The sequence below is a fragment of the Tiliqua scincoides genome, chromosome 9, assembly GCF_035046505.1.
Source record: "Tiliqua scincoides isolate rTilSci1 chromosome 9, rTilSci1.hap2, whole genome shotgun sequence".
NCBI lineage: Eukaryota > Metazoa > Chordata > Lepidosauria > Squamata > Scincidae > Tiliqua > Tiliqua scincoides.
In genome coordinates this window covers 8392110-8409368 of record NC_089829.1, presented here as the reverse complement: position 1 = coordinate 8409368, position 17259 = coordinate 8392110, and the positions used below count along the sequence as shown (strand labels likewise).

General features: G+C 49.5%; 2 protein-coding genes across 2 annotated transcripts; both read right to left on the bottom strand.

The window, feature by feature from the left end:
- Positions 1-9982: 9982 nt before the first annotated feature.
- Positions 9983-11104, bottom strand: LOC136659911 (actin-like). The gene has a single exon (XM_066636772.1). It carries the CDS (start codon positions 11102-11104, stop codon positions 9983-9985), a length of 1122 nt encoding a protein of 373 aa, XP_066492869.1.
- A 4035-nt stretch (positions 11105-15139) lies between these two features.
- Positions 15140-16024, bottom strand: LOC136659984 (actin-related protein T2-like). The gene has a single exon (XM_066636909.1). It carries the CDS (start codon positions 16022-16024, stop codon positions 15140-15142), a length of 885 nt encoding a protein of 294 aa, XP_066493006.1.
- Positions 16025-17259: the final 1235 nt, after the last annotated feature.

Sequence of the window (17259 nt, the reverse complement as noted above, 5' to 3'; positions counted from 1 at the left end):
TTGTAAAAAGAATATACATAATAGCTTGTTAAAAGCACAGGTCTGTATCATTCCCCCAAATGCATGGTAGCATCAAGTCTAATATCTCAACAATAAAATATTGAAATGAATGGGGACCCACCTGAAATTGGCTTGCGACCCACCTAGTGGGTCCTGACCCACAGTTTGAGAAACACTGCCCTACATTTTTCTTGGATGTCCTGCATTTTGAGATGCCTTGTCCTTTTGTGGTTATGACATCTGGTCACTCTGTTTCTGGTGGCTGTTGCTGGAGTTCCCTCTGCATCTTTTTTTTTTTTTGTGAGCCCTATTGGGACAGGGAGCCATTTCTTATCCATGGGAAGCAATTTGTGAACTTTTTTTTTTTTTTTTTTTAAATCAAAAAGCCATATATAACCATTCTGATCATAAAAATATGACCACACACTGCCGGAGGCAAAAGGGAATAGAAGCAAACAAACAAAACGGTTGCAGTCTGAACAACTTCCCCCTGCCCACCCAGTGCCAAATGGGCAGAGAGGAGTGCTATAGATCCCACTCCTTTTCCTTCCCGTCTCTTCCCTTTAATCCCCTCCCTGCTCTGCACCACTTCAGTTCCCAATGAACAGCCGCACTGCACACTGGTGTCCCAGCATGTACCGCTTCTGTTCCCTGGAAAGAGTAGTGGCACAGACGGCGTGTGCCACACTCTTGGTCGGTGGAGGGAACAGGGGACAGGACTGTGCCCATTTGCTCATTCACCCCATCTTCTTACCTCTGCCCACGCACTTGCTTGCCTTCTCATAAGAACATAACATAAGAACAGCCCCACTGGATCAGGCCACAGGCCCAGCTAGTCCAGCTTCCTCGATCTCACAGCGGCCCACCCAATGCCCCAGGGAGCGCACCAGATAACAAGAGACCTGCAAGGCATTCTGGGAATTGTAGTTAAGAACATAAGAACAGCCCCACTGGATCAGGCCATAGGCCCATCTAGTCCAGCTTCCTGTATCTCACAGCGGCCCACCCAATGCCCCAGGGAGCGCACCAGATAACAAGAGACCTGCAAGGCATTCTGGGAATTGTAGTTAAGAACATAAGAACAGCCCCACTGGATCAGGCCATAGGCCCATCTAGTCCAGCTTCCTGTATCTCACAGCGGCCCACCCAATGCCCCAGGGAGCGCACCAGATAACAAGAGACCTGCAAGGCCTCCTGGGAATTGTAGTTTAAGAACATAAGAACAGCCCCACGGGATCAGGTCATAGGCCCATCTAGTCCAGCTTCCTGTATCTCACAGCGGCCCACCCAATGCCCCAGGGAGCGCACCAGATAACAAGAGACCTGCAAGGCCTCCTGGGAATTGTAGTTTAAGAACATAAGAACAGCCCCACGGGATCAGGTCATAGGCCCATCTAGTCCAGCTTCCTGTATCTCACAGCGGCCCACCAAATGCCCCAGGGAGCACACCAGATAACAAGAGACCTGCAAGGCATTCTGGGAATTGTAGTTAAGAACATAAGAACAGCCCCACTGGATCAGGCCATAGGCCCATCTAGTCCAGCTTCCTGTATCTCACAGCGGCCCACCCAATGCCCCAGGGAGCGCACCAGATAACAAGAGACCTGCAAGGCCTCCTGGGAATTGTAGTTTAAGAACATAAGAACAGCCCCACGGGATCAGGTCATAGGCCCATCTAGTCCAGCTTCCTGTATCTCACAGCGGCCCACCCAATGCCCCAGGGAGCGCACCAGATAACAAGAGACCTGCAAGGCCTCCTGGGAATTGTATTGTATTGGCAACCTTCAGTCTCGAAAGACTATGGTATCGCGCTCTGAAAGGTGGTTCTGGCACAGCGTCTAGTGTGGCTGAAAAGGCCAATCCGGGAGTGACAATCCCTTCCACACCGGGAGCAAGTGCAGTCTGTCCCTGGTCTGTCTCCCTGGCTATGGGCCTTCCTTCTTTGCCTCTTAGCCTCAGACTGTTGGCAAAGTGTCTCTTCAAACTGGGAAAGGCCATGCTGCACAGCCTGCCTCCAAGCGGGCCGCTCAGAGGCCAGGGTTTCCCACTTGTTGAGGTCCATCCCTAAGGCCTTCAGATCCCTCTTGCAGATGTCCTTGTATCGCAGCTGTGGTCTACCTGTAGGGCGCTTTCCTTGCACGAGTTCTCCATAGAGGAGATCCTTTGGGATCCGGCCATCATCCATTCTCACGACATGACCAAGCCAACGCAGGCGTCTCTGTTTCAGCAGTGAATACATGCTAGGGATTCCAGCACGTTCCAGGACTGTGTTGTTTGGAACTTTGTCCTGCCAGGTGATGCCGAGGATGCGTCGGAGGCAGCGCATGTGGAAAGCGCTCAGTTTCCTCTCCTGTTGTGAGCGAAGAGTCCATGACTCGCTGCAGTACAGAAGTGTACTCAGGACGCAAGCTCTGTAGACCTGGATCTTGGTATGTTCCGTCAGCTTCTTGTTGGACCAGACTCTCTTTGTGAGTCTGGAAAACGTGGTAGCTGCTTTACCGATGCGCTTGTTTAGCTCGGTATCGAGAGAATGTGTGTCGGAGATCGTTGAGCCAAGGTACACAAAGTCATGGACAACCTCCAGTTCATGCTCAGAGATTGTAATGCAGGGAGGTGAGTCCACATCCTGAACCATGACCTGTGTTTTCTTCAGGCTGATTGTCAGACCAAAATCTTGGCAGGCCTTGCTAAAACGATCCATGAGCTGCTGGAGATCTTTGGCAGAGTGGGTAGTGACAGCTGCATCGTCGGCAAAGAGGAAGTCACGCAGACATTTCAGCTGGACTTTGGATTTTGCTCTCAGTCTGGAGAGGTTGAAGAGCTTTCCGTCTGATCTGGTCCGGAGATAGATGCCTTCTGTTGCAGTTCCAAAGGCCTGCTTCAGCAGGACAGCGAAGAAAATCCCAAACAAGGTTGGTGCAAGAACACAGCCCTGCTTCACTCCGCTTCGGATGTCAAAAGGGTCTGATGTGGAGCCATCGAAGACAACAGTGCCCTTCATGTCCTTGTGGAAAGATCTGATGATGCTGAGGAGCCTGGGTGGACATCCAATCTTGGGGAGAATCTTGAAGAGGCCGTCTCTGCTGACCAGGTCGAAAGCCTTTGTGAGATCTATGAAGGCTATAAAGAGTGGCTGTCGTTGTTCCCTGCATTTCTCCTGCAGTTGTCTAAGGGAGAATACCATATCAGTGGTGGACCTGTTGGCTCGGAATCCACACTGCGATTCTGGATAGACGCTCTCTGCAAGTACCTGGAGCCTCTTTAGTACAACTCGGGCAAACAGCTTTCCTACAACGCTAAGGAGAGAGATGCCGCGGTAGTTGTTGCAGTCACCCCTGTCACCTTTGTTCTTGTACAGCGTGATGATGTTTGCATCCCTCATGTCTTGAGGTACTCCATCTTCTCTCCAGCAGAGACAGAGGATTTCATGCAGCTCAGTGACTATGATCTCTTTGCAGCATTTTAGGACTTCAGCAGGGATGCTGTCTTTTCCAGGTGCCTTGCCAAAGGCAAGGGAGTCCAGGGCCACGTGAAGTTCTTCTAGGGTTGGTTCACTGTCAAGCTCTTCCAGCACAGGCAGGCACTCAATGTTGTTCAGTGCTTCTTCGGTGACTACATTTTCTCTGGAATATAGCTCAGAGTAGTGCTGCACCCAGCGTTCCATCTGCTGCGCCCGATCCTGGATGACCTCGCCTGTGGCAGACTTCAGAGGGGCAATTTTCTTCTGTGTTGGACCTAGGGCCTGCTTGATACCATCATACATCCCCTTGATGTTGCCCGTGTCAGCTGCTATCTGTATCTCGGAACAGAGCTGGAGCCAGTAGTCGTTAGCACATCTCCTGGCAGTCTGTTGGACTTTGCTGCGAGCAGTTCGGAGGACCTGCAGGTTGCGCTCACTGGGACAGGCCTTGTATGCTGCTTGAGCTCTCCTCTTTTCCTCAATGACTGGTGTCAACTCCTCAGAGTGGGCTTCAAACCAGTCTGCCGCCTTGTTGGTCTTCTTGCCGAATATGGACAAGGCGGTGTTGTAAACGGTATTCTTGAAATGTTCCCATCTGTTGGATGCGTTTGCGTCGGCCGGGCCTGGAAGAGATTCCTCAAGCGCTTGTGCAAATTCCTCCACTTTTCTCTGATCCCGGGTCTTGCTGGTATCAATGCGAGGTCTTCCTTCCTTTTTCGTGTGATACAGTCGCTTTGTTTGCAGTTTCACTCTGCTGCACACCAGGGAGTGGTCAGTGTCGCAGGCAGCACCATGATAACTGCGTGTGATCTTGATGCTGGGAAGGCTGGAGCGTCTGGTGAGGATCAGGTCGAGCTGGTGCCAGTGCTTTGATCTTGGATGTCTCCAAGAGACTCTATGTTGGGGCTTTGTGTTGAAGAATGTGTTGCTGACACAGAGACCGTGATGACAGCAAAACTCTAGCAGGCGTTGGCCATTTTCATTCATCCTCCCAGTGCCAAACTGACCTAAGCAAGTGGGCCATGAACTGTTATCAGCACCAACTCTAGCATTGAAATCGCCGAGGATGAACATTGGCTCTTTTACAGGGATTTTCTTGACAGTGGTGGCCAGGTCATCATAGAATTTGTCTTTGGCTTCTGCTGGAGACGACAGAGTCGGTGCATAAGCACTGATGAGAGTGATAGGTCCTGCTGATGACTGGAGCTGCAGGGACAAAATTCTTTCACTTCCCACAGTAGGTGGGATGATGGATTTCAGCAGGGTATTTCTGACCGCAAAGCCAACGCCATGTTCCCTGGTTTCGTTTGGTGGTTTTCCCTGCCAGAAAAATGAGAAATTTCTCTCCTTGACAGATCCGGAATCTGGCAGCCTAGTCTCTTGAAGGGCGACGATGTCCATCTGCAGTCTGCTCAGCTCCATGTCGATGACAGCTGTTTTGCGTGCGTCATCTATTTCTTGCAGGTCATCAGAGAAGCCAGGTGTCATTGTCCTAACGTTCCAGGTGCCCAGCTTTAGGGCAGTAGTTTTCTGTTTTCTGTTGCATGGTGCAGAGTTGTCGATCCGCTTGTCGGTTTTCACCCTAAACCCCACGCACCCCATGAGGTTAACGGACCGTGGCGAGGCAACACCTTACTGGCTGGGGACTGCCCAGCTTAAGGCGGGCGGTAGCTGCCCAATGAGATGCAATGATCTCTCCCACCGTCGGAAGCAGCCCCTGGCGTCATGCTCTACGCCAATCGAGCAAAGACTTATAACCGGTAAACTGCTGCTTCCCGTGTTGTGCCGACGCCGTATGGCGAAGTTGGAGTGTCCTCTCCAGTGCGCGAAGCCTGGGTAAAGAAGGTATGGAGGATAGGCTGTTACCCATGCAGCAAATCCCCCCTCTCCACGTCGCTGGAATGGTCCTGGGAATTGTAGTTTAAGAACATAAGAACAGCCCCACGGGATCAGGTCATAGGCCCATCTAGTCCAGCTTCCTGTATCTCACAGCGGCCCACCAAATGCCCCAGGGAGCACACCAGATAACAAGAGACCTGCAAGGCATTCTGGGAATTGTAGTTAAGAACATAAGAACAGCCCCACTGGATCAGGCCATAGGCCCATCTAGTCCAGCTTCCTGTATCTCACAGCGGCCCACCCAATGCCCCAGGGAGCGCACCAGATAACAAGAGACCTGCAAGGCCTCCTGGGAATTGTAGTTTAAGAACATAAGAACAGCCCCACGGGATCAGGTCATAGGCCCATCTAGTCCAGCTTCCTGTATCTCACAGCGGCCCACCCAATGCCCCAGGGAGCGCACCAGATAACAAGAGACCTGCAAGGCCTCCTGGGAATTGTAGTTTAAGAACATAAGAACAGCCCCACTGGATCAGGTCATAGGCCCATCTAGTCCAGCTTCCTGTATCTCACAGCGGCCCACCAAATGCCCCAGGGAGCACACCAGATAACAAGAGACCTGCAAGGCCTCCTGGGAATTGTAGTTAAGAACATAAGAACAGCCCCACGGGATCAGGCCATAGGCCCATCTAGTCCAGCTTCCTGTATCTCACAGCGGCCCACCACTCATCCACGGGGGTTGCACACACAGGGTGGCATTTTGAGGGGGGGTTCAAGTGGCACAGGGACATGGGCCACCACTGAACATGGTGCTGTCTTACATCGACCCAGACCATTGGGCCATCCAGGCAGGGGGGGGCCCAGTGCAAAATACTTTTGTGGGGCCCTTTACCTCCTCGCCAGGATGAGTGTCAGTGGTGAGGCACTCGGCAACAGTTTTGCCGCCAACTGCTGTAGGGGTGGGATTTCAAGTCAATCTGACCAAGGGGCAGGTGGGTGGGACATCTGGTGGCAGTGCTCCTCTTGCCACATCTCATGGCACCTTGGCATGGAACATTCCATGCCAGAGCATCATCTAAAGAGTGAGGTGCCAACTGCAGCTCCAGGCATGAAGTCCAATTTGGCTGAATCAGTCAAATTACCCTAAGGCTGGCCCTGCATCCAGCCCAACATTTCCTGAGCTGATTGGGAGTGGCTCTGTAGGAATCTTTGCTAGCTGTACCTAGACAGGCCAGGGATTGACAAGAGTATGCAGACTCTGGCCTTTTACAAAGGTAAATTTGCACCAACTGGAGCCATGTGCAAAATGTCAGCTGAGGGGATAGTGACAATAACCTCCTGCACCCTACAAGACACACACTAGGATGACCTGCAAGTACAGGTACAAACCTTCATCTGAGTGACGACAAATTGGGGAGATGTACACCAAACTCTAAAACCATCTAGCAAAGCTGCACAAAGACCTGGCCGCGGAGAGCCAGTTAATGCTCCCATTTTACAGGTGAGCAAAACGGAGGCTGAGAGATAAGCAATTTGCACAAGAGCATGCCAGACATTCCTGCCCTCCAAGCCTCTCAAATGCTATGTGGAAAGTTGTTGCCCAGTCTGGAAGGCTTCCCCAGGGGTGGAGTTCCCTCTCATTAGCCAAAGGCTACATTAGGTGACTGACTATTCATTGCTATGGTCCTCCTCCATTCTACAGTGGCAAGGAGAGGTGCTAAAGTACTGTAATCCTAATCACTTACCTGCAAGCAAGCCCCATTGCCTAGAATGGAACCTACTTCTGAGTAGATAGGCCTAGGATTGGGCTGTCCTTGAATGTCCTCCAAAAACAAGGACTGAGAGGTTGGAAGTAGCTAAATGTATGTAAATACAGCGGAGTACTATATTTAGTTCATTAAAAGGCAGCTGATTAATCAACTGAAAATTTGTTATTTGGTTGGCAGTCTTTGATGTCACGGGGAAAAAGGAAGCTTTTATTTGCCACCAGGCTGAAGTTCAACATCCCTAGTTGGGAATACTGTGAAAATAAAATAAAAATTGAAGAATCAAAGCAAGGGGATCTACTTTTGTGTTGTTTTGCAGGGAAAATCAAGGTCCAAGAACCTTTTCTGGGATCTCCTTGCCCCAAATGGGGATAGACTCCAACACTGAGCTATTCAGTTTCGTCCAAGTTCCAAAGTGGTATGTTTTAAATTTGCCTCTGCATTCGATTATCGGAGCAGGAGCTGCACCCCTTTTGCTCCTGTAAATCCCCTCTCATATGGAAGTCAGCGAGCTGTAAAATATTTAAACTGGCTACACTTGTACCTCATTTGTTTACATGTCTCCAGCAGGCTGCTAAAACGTAGCGCGCCGAAAGAGAACAAAGCCCGCCAGCAGCCGAATCGGATTTCAGAACAGCCCTGTAAATGTGTGTGGATGGCTTGGCACGGGGCAGTGGGAGGGAGTTACCACACTTTGACTTTCCCAATGTGCATCCTGATTATTCTGAGGGTTTGCAGGCAGGGTAGACTGAAGGGGGCATCAAGAGGTTATGCTACCCACCCAGCCCCCAAATGCCCTTCCCCACTTCCAGATTTTGCTACCTTTATTTGAAAATACACTTAATAAATATGTATCTATGTATGTATTAAAATATATATAAAAAAATTTCTTAAGAAAATATTTCTTTTTCCCAGCATGTAATTAGTCTGTGGGACTCCTTGCCACAGGATGTGGTGATGGCATCTGGCCTAGATGCCTTAAAAAGAGGATCGGGAAGATTGTGCTAGAACAGGGGTGCCCAAACCCCAGCCCTGGGGCCACATGTGGCCCTCGAGGCTTCTCAATGCGGCCCTCAGGGAGCCCCCAGTCTCCAATGAGACTCTGGCCCTCCAGAGACTTGTTGGAGCCCGCACTGGCCCAACGCAACTGCTCTCAGTGTGAGGGCGACTGTTTGACCTCTCGCGTGAGCTGTGGGATGAGGGCTCCCTCCACTGCTTGCTGTTTCATGTCTGTGATGCAGCAGAGGCAGCAAAGGAAAGGCCAGCCTTGCTTTGTGCAAGGCCTTTTATAGGCCTTGAGCTATTGCAAGACTTTCATTCATTCATATAATTTCATCTTTAATATATTCATTTGTGTAAACTTATGCAAATTTTAAATGTAAATTAATCCCCCCCCCCCCGACACAGTGTCAGAGAGCTGATGTGGCCCTCCTGCCAAAAACTTTGGACACCCCTGTCAGCTAGAAGAAAAGTCCATCCTAGGTTACAAACTATGATGAGTATGTGCAAACTCCTGGTTTTAGAAGTAGGCTACCTGAGAAGGCCAGGTGCAAAGGACTGGCACCAGGATGCAGGTCTCTTGTTGTCTTGTGTGCTCCCAGAGGCACCTGGTGGGCCACTGTGAGATACAGGAAGCTGGACTAGATTGACCTTTGACCTGATCCTGCAGGGCTCTTCTTATGTTCTTAAGGCCATTTCAGTTATCTTTCTGGAGAGTGAGAGAAATTCACTGACCCTGGTGCATATCTTCCCTCAGCATCAGAAGATAGGTGATCAAGCTGAAGGCCGAGCCAGTCCAGCATCCTCTCTCCAGCAATGGCCAACCACACTTCTGAGAAGCCCACCAGCAAACCATGTAGGCAGCCATCCTTCCCTGTTGTTTGCCTTCCTCAGCCATTAATATTCAGAGATATACTTCCTCTGTACATGGAGGTTCCATTCTCACGATCAGGGCTAAGTAGAGCAGATGCATCGTTTTTCTTGGTCAGACCAAACATTCATTTGGTCAGCATCCTGCTTCCCACTGGGGCCACCTAGATGCATCCAGGAGGCCCACAAGTGACATGGAGGTAGCACCTGCCACTCAGAGGTACACTGTCAACGTGCATAGAGGTTTTGTTGTTAAATATCACGGCTAATGAAATAACCCTGTTGGATCAGGTCGTAAGTCCACCCAGTCTAGCATCCTATTCCCCACAGGGGCCGATGAGATGTCCCTGTGAAGCCCACAGGCAGGAAGGAAAGAGCTTTCTGCCATCACTGTGCCCCAGCTGAATGTCAGTTCAGCATTGCCAAGTGGCACAAAGGATCCTATCTGGCCCGAGTTAGTCTCAGACTGTGCCTTGACCCTTCATTCTGAGCTAGTCAGCAAAGATCAGCCATGTCCACAACCCCTTAGCCGCGCAACGTTTTCCTTGCCTCCAGGTTGCTGGACCTGAGTCACGCTTGCGCTGCTTATTTACACAACACCCTTTAAAGATACCTCCCCCACGCCTGGAAGGGGGGGGGGGGCTGGAGTTCAGTACAATCCCTTTCTGCATTTTAGGACTATTTTATATTCCCCAAATATTTATGACCAATGGCAAAGAGCCAAAGCCCGTGGGGCACTGGAGCTAAGGTGGTTGGCTCTCCAGGGTTTAGAAGTCTGGCAAACAACAATTTTGCTATTCGAGGTATTTTTAACACCCCCCCCCCCCCAGCATATATAAAGCAACGTACAGGGTCATCAAAAATACACCAAACAAGGGCCCTTTCTTAAATGCAACACACAAGGGATCTTTTCTTACCCCGTTAGAAAATTGCAACACATGGAGTCTTTGTGAAAAGGTTTACTAGCCATTCCCCCAGCTGTTCCGATTGACATTTGCTTTTTTTTTTTCTCTTCATCTTCTTTTTCTCATTGGCCATTTTGGTCTTCTCAGAAGCATTTCTTCTGCAGTACAGTTGGACCAACTTCCTTGTACTCGTGCCGGGTCACCCACATCTTCTTAAATGAAGCCAAGCTGGTGAGCACGGACGCCCCTATCCAGACCGAATACATCCTGTCTTCCGGCGCCAAAATCTTGACTGGTGTGCCGCTGGGAGCGAGCACTTGGAGTTCTTTTAGAAGTCTGTCACTCAGACCATTGAAAAGGGTGGAGCCACCCGCCATGACCACGTTACACCAGATGTTCTTCTGGATCCCCCCATCACATTTGGAAACGCTGTCTGAGATCAAGTGGTGCACGCCGGGCGCCGAGCTACCCGCCACCGCCGGGCTAAAAAGAGACTCCGGAGCACGGAAAAGTTGGTCACCAATGTCAACAGAGTTTCCATCAGGGAGAGTATATTTATGGACTGACCCTTTGCCCTTCTTGTGGTTTGGATCCATAGATACGTAGCACAAGTTCTCCTTGATGTTCTTCACTATCTCCTTCTCGGCAGAGCTCAGAAAGGTATGCCCGCTCTCCAAGAGAAGGGTCGCCAGGTATTTTGTGATGTCTCGGCCTGCAAAATTCATCCTTGAAATGCCGTGAAGCAAACAGTGCCCCTTGTAGATGGGGACCGTCAGAGTAACACCATCTCCACTATCTAACACTAACCCTGTGGTTCGAGCTGAGGCGTAGAGGGCCATCATTGCTTGCAAGCCCACAAACAAGGCAGGTACCCGGAAATGCTCAAACATGATCTCGGTCATTCTTTCTCTATTTGATGCTGGGTTCAGTGGGGCCTCTGTCAACATCACTGGTCTCTCCCGGGTTTTCATTCGAAGCTCATGCCTATATATGTGCCTCCAGATCTTCTCCATGTCATCCCAAGATGTTACTATTCCATGTTCCACAGGATACTTAAAAGACAAGATTCCCCTCTTCTCTTGGGCTTCTTTGCCAACATAATACTGCCTCTGAACAGGGCCAAACATAATGGCTGGGGACTTAGGATAGCCAACCACGGTGGCTACAACGGATCTTGGTTCCTGCTCTCCAGACAGCCCAGCCTTACACAGCCCAGAGCCATTGTCGATGATGACAGCTGGGAGGTCTACTCTGGGCTGAGACATTCTCATATGGAAGTGTCAAGGAACCAGTTTGTTTACTTCCTCTGTCTGTGTAGAACTGAATGTTTGACCTTCAGTGTTCTATACTGCTGAGAGTCACAAAAGGAGACATTCCTCTTTCTCTGGTGAGCATTTCTGTATACCAGTGTTTCTCAAACTGTGGGTGGGGACCCACCAGGCGGGTCGCGAGCCAATTCCAGGTGGGTCCTGATTCATTTCAATATTTTATTTTTAATATATTAGATTTGGTGCTGCCATGGTATGTGACTGCATTTGGGGAAATGTTACAGACCTGTCCTTTTAACAAGCTACTATGTGCATTCTTTTAACAATGATAGGAAATGGATAAGTGTGGATACTTAACCTTATTACTCCTGGATAAGTGTGGGTGCGATTGCAGGCTAGGATTGTTCAAAATATTCCTGCTTGATGATGTCACTTCCGGTCATGACAGCACTTCCGGTGGGTCCTGACATTCTCATTCTAAAAAGTGGGTCCCGGCACTAAATGTGTGAGAACCACTGCACTGTATACAATCATGTTGCATTTGCTTCTGAACAGATATCTTTCTCCAAGAAGCCAGCATCTGATGATTAAAAACCAGATATCTTTCTCCAAGAAGGCAGCATCTGATGATTAAAAACCACAACGGAGAGGTGACACTAAACCGGTTTCTGCTTCCAGATGGAGAGCTGCTACATGGGACCACATCATCTGTCCTTCTCCAAGATCATGGGCAGCAGGACCTGAATATGAAGAAGGAATTTACTTTCCCAGTTGCCCAGCTGAAAAAGAATTCAGTGAAATTTGCACTGAATCTTAGGAAGATGTGAATTATGAATACAGAGCATTAGCTTCCATTCTCCATTGTCATCATAAAGGTGACATCAGAAAACCCCTGTGATGTCAAGAAAGAATAAAAAAGAAATACCGCAGGAAAATGCCAGAGTGTCTTCTGGAATGAGGGGTGGGTGAAAGGAGTAGAACCTATTACAGGTATATGTCGCTTAATGACAAGGTTATGGTCTAGTAGCCCTGTTATAATGCACAAAACGTATAAAAATTTACCTTGATGGTAGTGTCATTAGGAGAGCCCAGAGGCCTCCTTTGGGTTGCACCAAGCCTCCATTGGGCCTCCACAGGCCTCAGAATGGCCTGCAGAAGCATCTGGAAGTTACCTCCAGTTTTCGGAAGCAAACTGGAAGTAGTTCTCCGAAAACCGTGAGTAGCTTCTGGAGGCTTCTGTGGGCCATTCTGAAGCCAGTGGAAACCCTGTGTGACCTGAAGGAGGCCTGTAGGGTTCAGTGGTGATCCTGGGTGATGTTACACCCAGGGCCACAATCCCCCCTCCCCCAAAGCTGGCTCCCCTCGTTTTTTATCTGGGCCTTCTGGTAAATCAGAGTACAATAGTATTGTTTAAAGGGCCCTCCAGAGGCTCAGAAGGCTTTTCGAGCACTCTGGGATGCTGCATGAAGCCTCACCACCCAGTATCACATGGCCCCCTGGCTCTAACTCCCAGGACGCAACTGCTGGGGCTCTTAAGGACACCACCAACACCAAGATAAAGAGTTTCAACAGCTTTACAGTAAGCCAATGACAGACTGTCATATATGCAGTCTGTCATTGGTCAGAACATCACTAAGCAACGCACACCTGTATTAAAGCAACCACTGATAATAGCAGAGCATGCATAAGATATTTGGGGGCCCGAGGCATGAGATCCAACTGACATGCTTCCTTTGTTATTGTACATGGAGCACACCCCACTTGTCCAGAGCCAACAGTGTTTGGACACCGGGTCCAATGAGGTCTTCAAAGATCTTCACAGTACATATTGAGCCCTGGAGACTCAAGGGATCCTCAGGGTCAACCGAAAGCCTTCCTCCAGATGACACAGGGGACAAGTCTATTGATGGCTCCTGGTCATGATGGCTATGAGCTTCCTCCAGGTTCAGAGGAAGGCACTGAATACCCCCAAACATAAGCTGTAATGTGTTGTCTCCCTCTTCCTTCAACATCCCAAAAGGGCAACCATACTAAAGTTGGAGTTGGATGCAAACTTTTTAAAATATCAAATGCATTAAGAGGCCAAATTATTAATCAGCTGAAAGTTCTGAGCAATTGAAGCCCCCGTCCTAACCAGCTTTCCAGCACTGGCATAGCTGTGCCAATGGGGTATGTGCTGCATCCTGCAGTTGGGGGGCAGTCACAGAGGCCTCCTCAAGGTAAGGGGATGTGGGTTCCCTTACCTCGGGGCTGCATTGCCCTTACCTAGGTGCTGGAAAGTTGGCTAGGATTGCACCCTGAGGTAATTATCAAACAGTCTGGCCAACTGGTCATCAAATTATAATATCGCGTACAGGAAATCTGTACCCAGGAGGTTCTAGTTCAGGACGGCGGCCAGACTGCAACCTGGAGGACTCTTGCTTATCTTTCAATGCATTCGCCAAATGGGAGACCAGGAAATTACTTAACCTTCACCTTCAACTGTTTCCTTCATCCATTCCACCCACCCAGTGGTGCATGGAGCAGGACCTCCCAGGACAAGCTCCCTGGGTGGGTGGAATCCTGAGACAATACAGCCACACTGCCATGATAAGAACATAAGAACAGCCCCACTGGATCAGGCCATAGGCCCATCTAGTCCAGCTTCCTGTATCTCACAGCGGCCCACCAAATGCCCCAGGGAGCACACCAGATAACAAGAGACCTGCAAGGCATTCTGGGAATTGTAGTTAAGAACATAAGAACAGCCCCACTGGATCAGGCCATAGGCCCATCTAGTCCAGCATCCTGTATCTCACAGCGGCCCACCAAATGCCCCAGGGAGCACACCAGATAACAAGAGACCTGCAAGGCATTCTGGGAATTGTAGTTAAGAACATAAGAACAGCCCCACTGGATCAGGCCATAGGCCCATCTAGTCCAGCTTCCTGTATCTCACAGCGGCCCAACAAATGCCCCAGGGAGCACACCGGATAACAAGAGACCTCATCCTGGTGCCCTCCCTTGCATTGGCATTCTGACATAGCCCATTTATCAGGAGGTTGCACATGCACATCATGGCTTGTACCCCGTAATGGATTTTTCCTCAAGAAACTTGTCCAATCCCCTTTTAAAGGCATCCAGGCCAGATGCCATCACCACATCCTGTGGCAAGGAGTTCCACAGACCAACCACACACTGAGTAAAGAAATATTTTCTCTTGTCTGTCCTAACTCTCCCAACACTCAATTTTAGTGGATGTCCCCTGGTTCTGGTGTTATGTGAGAGTGTAAAGAGCATCTCCCTATCCACTCTGTCCATCCCCTGCATAATTTTGTATGTCTCAATCATGTACCCCCTCAGGCGTCTCTTTTCTAGGCTGAAGAAGACTCCCTTTGCTCAGCCCTACCCTGCATGAGGCAAGATGGGAAAGAGATTTTTTCACTTCATCCAGACTGTTTAGTGAGGTGGGATGCTGGCTTAGCCAGGTTGGTTGCTTCAGGCAGTTATAGTGGGAGACTGGAGTGGGAACCTAGTGTGCACCTTAAGTATGCCTGTCTCAATCTCAAGAGGCTGTCTGGCTTGGGGATGCCGGCTTCTGACCCCTTGCTCCTAAATTGCAAAGTCCATCCCGGTCACGGACTTTGCAATTTAGGTTTGCAGAGTCCTAAAGGTTTGCCAACTTGGGATGAAAGGAGCAATTTGGCTGTCCTGACCCCCTTTCCTGTTGGTGAGGGAAACCACAGGTTGGTGTGAGCCAGAGTGTTAATGCCCAAATGGGAGGTGAACAGCTGCATCTGTCTCCCTCTGGGAAGGTGTCCACACTAAAGAGGGAGGCGTTTAATAGTCAGCACCTGCTGACAGTTGACCAGTGTACTCAATAAAGTAGCCCAGTTCATGCCAACCAATGGTCTTGTCTCATGTCCTTTGTGGGAGGTGCTTGAGCAAATGAATGACAAACCCCCAGAACTGGTCGAAGTGTTTTATTTAGCCATTCGAAACAGGTCGGTGCCTCATCTCCAAGCACCTGTAGCCAGGCTGCTTTCACTCTTGTTAGAAGCACCGTCTCTGTACTATATTTGGCCCAAATTCTTTGTAATCGGCAGTGGTGACCCACATTTGCTTGAAGGTACTCAGGGAAGTGATGACGGATGCCCCAATCCAAGCCGAGAACCACCGGTCTGGAGGTGCCATGACCTTTATGGGTACCCCTTGGGGTGCCTGACTTTCCAGCCCCTTGAAGAGTCTCTCGTCTAACCCTGGGAAGAGAGATGAGCCACCGGCAAGGAGAACATTGCCGTAGAGCATATTGCGGATGCTGGGGTCGCATTTTTTAATGCTGTTGGACGTCATCCTGTGAATGCCAAAGCTAGTTTTGCCAACGTTGCTGGGGGTGAAAAGGATCTCCGGGGCTTGGAACAGAGGTTCGGCAATTCTGATCCTGTGGCCATCTGGAAGTTCATACTCTTTGGGCAGTGTGTCATATCTTCTGCTCTGTTCGTGGTGGGAGGAGCCCTGGGACACAAAGCACAGCTTCACTTTGATGTCTTCAGCCACATTGAACCCTTCTGGAAAGTTCCGGGTGTATTGCCTGCTTTCGAGAAGCAGATTCCTCAGGTAGCTGGTGATGTCTCTGCCGCCGATATCCAATCTGGTGACTGCATGGGGCAAGCAATATCCCTCATATACCGGCACTGCATGGCTCACCCCGAAGCCACAGTCCACCACGATCCCAGAGTACCGCGCCAAGGCATAGAGAGATAATACAGCTTGGACGGAGAGATAGAAGGCCGGGACGTTAAAACGTTCAAACATTACCTGAGCCAGTTTGGCTCTATCCTCCTTTGGATTCCGAGGTGTTTCGGTCATCAACACGGGCCTCTCAAATGCTCGCAATTCCAACCCTTTGTCATAAATGTGCTTCCAAATCTTCTCCATGTCATCCCATGACGTAATGATCCCATTCTCAATGGGGTACCTCAAGGACAACGTCTCTCTTCTGTTTTGGGCTTCTTCTCCTACATAACATTCCTTATGTCCAGCTTTGGAGAGCAATATTTTGGTTTTGGGGCAGCCCAGGACAGAGGCGATGACTTGCCGTGGGCCAATTTCTCCCGAGATCCCAGCTTTGCACAGGCCTGATCCATTGTCAATTATCACAGCTGGTGAATTGAAAACTCTGGACTTTATTCTCATGTCCCTTCCCATTTCAAATGTCTGTAGAAGTCAGTGCCTTGCAAGTGGACCCAAATGGGTGGTTCCAGGTCATAACTTCTGGTGGCTCAAGGGAACACAACCATCTGAGCATCCACACCCTTGAAAATGTACATCAGCATTGCACCTGGAAATCTCTCTTATGTAACTGGAAACTGGTGCCAGGAGTGAGCCAGTGGTTCACAATGGGTGAGGTAAGTCCTGGTAATTGTTTAGCAGTCCCTAGGAAACCAACAGACTGCTGCAAGCTCAAGATGCAAAATAATATCTGATTTAGGACAGATATTAATACACTTTAAATCTCTCTCTCTCTCTCTCTCTCTCTCACACACACACACACACACACACACAGAAGGTACGTATTTATGTGTGTGTGTGTGTGTGTGTGTGTGTGTGTGTGAGAGAGAGAGAGAGAGAGAGAGAGAGAGAGAGAGAGAGAATCACCTTCTTTCATGTGTATGGGCTAGATTGGTTTATGGAATATCAAGCTGCTCTCTTTGTGAGTTAGATTGCAAATATATGAGCATAGATCAGGGGTCTGGAAAACAAGTGCTATGAGAAACAGTTGAAGGAACGGGACATGGTTAGCCTGGAGAAGAGAAGCAAGGAAGAACCTGGTAGCGCCGACTGCGTGATGCCTTGGGGAGCCGTGGCAGCTTGGCAAGGCAAGACAAACCTTAGAAAAGCAGCCAGAGTTCAGTATTGATTTCACTGATTGGCAGTTTCTCTTCAGGGTTCCGGCGAGTGATCCTTCCTTGTCCTACCTGAAGTTGTTGGGAAGTGAGTCTGTAGCCTTCTGCAGGCAAGGCTTGCGCATGGAGGTGTGTATGTGTGGTGTGGAAGGGAGCGAAAGTCTGCAACAAGGACCTTCAGTGATTGTAAGAGCAAGTGTGTCTTTTGAGAACTGTCTCATGCATATAGGAACTTCTTGAGTCTTCCACGGAAAATGAAAATGTTCA

Coding starts and splice junctions, on each gene's coding strand:
- LOC136659984 (XM_066636909.1), bottom strand. CDS start 16,024: ATGGAGAAGATTTGGAAGCACATTTATGACAAAGGGTTGGAATTGCGA.
- LOC136659911 (XM_066636772.1), bottom strand. CDS start 11,104: ATGTCTCAGCCCAGAGTAGACCTCCCAGCTGTCATCATCGACAATGGC.